The sequence below is a fragment of the Acanthamoeba castellanii genome, assembly GCF_000313135.1.
Source record: "Acanthamoeba castellanii str. Neff unplaced genomic scaffold scf7180000084774, whole genome shotgun sequence".
Classification (NCBI taxonomy): domain Eukaryota; phylum Discosea; order Longamoebia; family Acanthamoebidae; genus Acanthamoeba; species Acanthamoeba castellanii.
In genome coordinates, this window is record NW_004457384.1 from 138,206 (window position 1) to 143,529 (window position 5,324).

The 5,324-nt window shown below is 55.7% G+C and overlaps 2 protein-coding genes across 2 annotated transcripts; one reads left to right on the plus strand and one right to left on the minus strand.

Annotated features, from left to right (window-relative positions):
- Positions 1-810: 810 nt before the first annotated feature.
- Positions 811-1,361, minus strand: ACA1_276100 (Hypothetical protein; the record flags this gene model as incomplete). Its single annotated transcript, XM_004337380.1, is given in 3 exon segments — positions 811-884; positions 1,025-1,229; positions 1,234-1,361. Coding segments are annotated over 3 exon segments (407 nt in total), but the record flags the coding sequence as incomplete, so codon positions are not given.
- Positions 1,362-2,166: 805 nt separating this feature from the next.
- Positions 2,167-4,055, plus strand: ACA1_276210 (mitochondrial aspartate aminotransferase; the record flags this gene model as incomplete). Its single annotated transcript, XM_004337381.1, has 8 exons — positions 2,167-2,430; positions 2,515-2,655; positions 2,763-2,998; positions 3,077-3,139; positions 3,300-3,400; positions 3,483-3,624; positions 3,690-3,864; positions 3,930-4,055. The coding sequence occupies 8 exons, from the start codon at positions 2,167-2,169 to the stop codon at positions 4,053-4,055; spliced, it is 1,248 nt and encodes a 415-aa protein (XP_004337429.1).
- Positions 4,056-5,324: the final 1,269 nt, after the last annotated feature.

Genomic DNA, 5,324 nt, shown 5'->3' on the forward strand with positions numbered 1-5,324 from the left:
GCTGGTGGTTAAGTTCGTCGACGTTCTTGTTGGTTGAGTAGAGGCGAGTGGGCTCCACCCACGCCTCCGCCCCGGGCAGCGGTGGCGGCACAGGGGACGAGCCGCCTCGAGGTGCAGGTACGCTGCCGGCATCGCTCGTGGACGCAGGCGAGGTCTCCACGGCGAAAAAGTCGTTCCGTGTGCAGGCCACCAGCATGCGTTCGCTATCGGGCGAGACGATGCCGCGCCGCAACTCGTTGAGCATGGTCGCGAAATGGGTGTCCCGCTGGCGGTGCACCTGCGTCAGTTCCACACTGACGTGGATGGCCTCTTTCCAAGACTGCGCCTCGAAGCAGAACCGCACTGCTCCACTCCCCTCCCCGTTCCCACCACTCCCTCCGGCCTCCGTCGCCTCTGGTCGTGCCACCTGCCTTCTGGCCACCGGAGGCAGCTGTGTGGTTAAAACAACACGCCACACGCCACACGACCCCAAGTGGTGAGCACCTTGAGTAGGAATGGAGAGAGGAGAGAAGAGAGAGGGAGAGAGAGCGCGCGCGCGCTTGAAAGGGAGAGGCCGCGGCATCCGAGGAGGATGGTGACTGGCCTGCACCTGAAAGAAGTCGCCGCAGCATACGAGCTGTATGCCCCCGAAGGGGCTGTCCTTTCCGCGTACCACGCGAGCGACGTAATCGAGCTTGTCAAAGAGATCGGCGTCGACCATCGATACTTCATCGATGATCAGCACCTTGGCTCGCTGCCACCTATCGCAACCATGGTCGCACGCGTGAACCGATCATATAGGCAACCTGTGGACGAAGGGTGGGCACCTACCTATCCGCGCTTCCGCGTGCCTCCAGCACCTTGTAGGCCAGCTCCACCTTGGTGCCTTCGCCCAGACCCACGCCCTGCATGTGTGTGTCGTGTGTGTCGTGTGTGTCGTGTGAGGCGAGCGCAGTCGGGGGGTTAAGGCTGTGGCACGTGTGGTGGTGTGGGTTGTTGTGTGCGTGTGCGTGTGCGGTCCTGGTGGCGGTGGCAGAGGTTGTACAGCAAACTGGTGGAGGGTAATGCCTCCGATGTTGACTGCAGCCACACCCGTGCTGGCAGTGACGAACGTCGTGGCGGCGGGGAGCATATTGATGAGCTGCTTCAGCACAGTGGACTTGCCCGTTCCCGCGCTGGTGCACACGCCACACACGTCACGGCCCAGTGTGGTGAGTGCACGCACCGTGACAGTCTGGTGGGGGGGAGTACTACCTGCCAGTGAAGAACACGCTCTTGTGCTGGTTGAGAACGAGGTCAAGAAGGCGGCATTGCTCCTGCGGCAGCCACCAAGTCAAGGCGCCGGGGGGGGGCATTGTAAGGAGGCCACAGCAGCTCAACATTGGGTTTGGGAGGCCAGCTGGCTGCTTACCGGAGAGAGCGAGACATCGAGAGGCTCTCGGGCGGCGGGCGTAGGGCTACGCTGGCTGTCCACGTGCGTTGTGAAAGTCGCCGTGGCAGCACTACAGGTGCTGTTGTCTGCCCGCCCCTTTTTCGTCGCCGGCGGCCGGTTGCTCTTGCTCTGCCGCTGCAACCATCGGCTGGACTCTTCTGCCTACATCGCGCCTTATTCCCTCCATTTCTGCTCACCCCGTGAGGGAAGGGGGGGCAGGATCGAGAGGCAAGTACCGGAGATGGAGGAGGAGAAGAAGGCGCTCGTCTTCTCTTCCCTATGTTCTTATTATGAGGCCTGGTCTCGGCAACCTCGTCCACAATGGCTCCTCCATCAGCTCCAACTCTGCCCGAACCACCACCACCACCACCATCATGGTTGGGTCCGTGCTCTACCACGGTGTGCGCAGCAAAGGGTCCCACCTGGTGGTGGTACGCGTGTGCTCTTCGGGCCATCGCAAATGCCTTCTTCCTCTAGAAAAAATAGAAATTTATACCTCCCACCTCGTCCAGGATCGCTGCCACCCGGCCGACTCTGCTCGTGCCACGTACTCAGCGCGGTGTGGTCCATCTTCTCTATTTAAAAGTGGAAAAATAACAATAAAAAAGAAAAAACCAATTAAAAAAAGTAATTAACGAAATGAAACAAAATTCCGTGCGGTGCTGGGATATTTCGCGGCGCCTTTTCCCTGTTGCCGTTTTTCCTTGTGCGGCGGGATTGTGTGTTGCCCCTCTTGCGCGCAAGTGAACGTAAAGATGAGATCCTGCCCACAGCGTCGCCTCCTAACTCTTGGCTTCCCCAGCGTTTCGCGCACCCTTGGCGGTAGAAGCTCAGCAGTGCTGGTGCAGCGCGGCTATGCGTCGTCAGTATGGTCGCACGTGCCCAAGGGTCCTGAGGACCCCATCCTGGGCGTTACGCTGGCCTTCAACAAGGACACCAGCCCCAAGAAGATGAACCTTGGTGTCGGCGCCTACCGGGACGACAACAACAAGCCCTACATTCTGCCCACCGTTCGCCAGGTACCATTTCCTGATTCGCTGGAATCTATGATCATTAGTGCGAAGGACTACACAGTCTTTAACCCTCCAAACCAACTGTTGTAGGCCACTAGCGACCTCCAGAAGCGCCTCGATGAGGGTAAGGAGGACCATGAGTACCTGGGCATCGTGGGCGACCCCAGCTTCAACAAGGCCGCCATCAAGCTTGCCCTCGGCGAAAACTCGCAGCACATCATCGACAAAAAGGTGAGCCCACCCTCCGCCGAGTACTAGCCCTCGCCGATGATGAGAAGTACAAATGGTGGCCCATTATGATTTCAGAAACAACCGCCTAAACGCGCTACTCGGTCCAGGTGGTGACTGTTCAAGCGCTCTCCGGCACCGGTGCGCTGAGGATTGCGGGAGACTTCCTGAACCGTTTCTACACGCATAACAAGCAGATCTTTGTCCCCACCCCGACATGGGCCAACCACATTCCTCTCTTCACCGACGCCGGGCTCGAGGTCAAGTACTACCGCTACTACGACAAGGCCGCCAACGGTCTCGACTGGAAGGGGCTCATCGACGACATCAACAGCGCTCCCAACAAGTACTTACTACTCGACAGCACCACTATTTCTGCTCTCGCCCCCCTCCCTCATCCCCTCACGCCACGCCCTGTTTACAGGTCGATCATCCTTCTGCACGCGTGCGCTCACAACCCGACGGGTCAGGACCCCAAGCTCGACCAGTGGAAGGAACTGGAGAAGCACATCAAGGCAACCTCCCCACTTCTCATCCTTAGCTGACTGCTGCGCATCGTATCGTCCACTGACATGACCAATACCAAACGTCGCGCAGACCAAGGAGCATCTCGTGGTCTTTGACTCAGCCTACCAGGGCTTTGCCAGCGGTGATCCTGAGAAGGATGCTGCGGCTGTCCGCTACTTCGTGGAACAGGGCCACAACATCGTCCTGTGCCAGTCCTTCGCCAAGAACTTTGGTCTCTATGGTACGCAGCCGCGTACCACTCGTCTGCGACCACACCTGGCCGAATCTAGGAAACTTAGCTCACTCACGTATTGCTTACTTAGGCCAGCGCATTGGAGCTGTGTCTTTCCTTACCTCAACTCCCGAGGAAGCTATCAACGTGGAGTCCCAACTGAAGATCCTCGTCAGGCCCATGTACTCCAACCCCCCGAAGCAGGGCGCTAAGATTGTCTCCGCCATTCTCAAGTACACCTTCCCCAGCTCCTTCCTCCACGATGCCTCCTCTGACTCACCTCACCAACCACACCAAGTAACTCTGAGCTCGCCACTGAATGGCGCAAGGAGGTAAAGGGAATGGCCGACCGGATCATCACCATGAGGGATCGCCTTGTACACGGCCTTAAGGAAGCTGGCTCGACTAGGGACTGGACCCACATCACTGACCAGATTGGCATGTTCTGCTTCTCTGGCCTTTCTCCTGAACAGGTTAGTGCCCTGTCTTTCTCTGCCACTCACTCAATGGCCTTGGCTGACTTGTTCATTCCGTGCAGGTGGACAGGCTGGCCAACGAATTCCACATTTACATGACCAAGAATGGCCGCATCTCCATGGCAGGTGTTACCTCCCACAATGTGGACTACCTTGCCAAGGCCATCCATGAGGTCACCAAGCAGTAAGTCGAAGTAGATGCCTGGGCTGTGTCCTACAAATTGAAGAGAGTGCACCGGAAACAAGTAAAACTCGAAAAATCCGTAAAACTCTAGAACGGGTGAGCGATTCGTTTCAGGAATGTAAAATGAGTGAGCGATTCGTTTTTCTAATGACCAACGAAGGCGATGTGGAGAGAAGGAGAAATAATTACGTACCGTCCTCCACGTCCCCGGATTTTGTCCAGGTTCGACCACCGCACCCCCAAGAAGGAGTTTGCCTTTCAAGTCACCGTACTCCCAAAGGCGGCGGACTTGGAATTTTGGCGGCCAACGCCACACGACAAAGATGAGCCGTTTTCTAGCTTGCTTTGTATGCTCATGCACTCGCAATAGAGTCAAAATGCGCCTCAGAGAACGGGCTTCAAGATGTGATAGGAACCAGCCCTCTAGGATGCCTCATTGGGCCGCTAGGACCTCGCCATTCTTAGTTGTAAATCGTCATGTCGCTTTTTTTTTCGACGTCACACAACCGAGACCGCTGTTTTTCTGGCTTGCCTTGATAGCTGGCGGCCTGGTAATTTTCCAGACCAATTAAACCATGGTCTACAAGATGCCGCACGATTCAAGGCGCTACAGTCTGCTGTTCGCCTCACAACTTCTCACCTCATCTTGCTCGAAAATCACTACCAAACAGCTGGAGGCCTGCCAAGCAGATTCCAGACCAATTAGACCATGGGCTACAAGATGCCGCACGGCTCAGGGGATGCATCGAAAACGCGTAACACTCGTTAAACGCGTTTAACTAGTTTAACTAGTAAAACACTGATTAAACTCGTTTAACCACCTGCCCACTCGTCGAACGTGTGGGCCACTCGTGAAACGAGTGGAGAATGTGTGAAACGAGTAGAGAACGTGTGAAACGAGTAAAAACCGCGTGGAACGAGTAAAAACCGCGTGGAACGAGTAAAACCCGCGTGGAACGAGTAAAAAATGTGTAAATAACGAGTAAAACGAGTAAATAACGAGTTAAAGGAGTAAAAAAACGCCTAAAAAAACGTGTAAAATGACCACAAACCACCTGTGGCAACACTGATTACACGCTTTAAACTAGTTAAACGCGTTTAACGAGTGTTACTCGTTTTCGTTGCATCCCCTCAGGGCGCCATGGTGCGGTATTTGCCAACTTCTTCCGCGATGATCACCCCCAATTAAAGCGCATCAGTTTTCTCGCTTGCCTTGACAGCTGGAAGCCTGCTAATAATTTTCCAGACCAATTATACCATGGGCTACAAGATG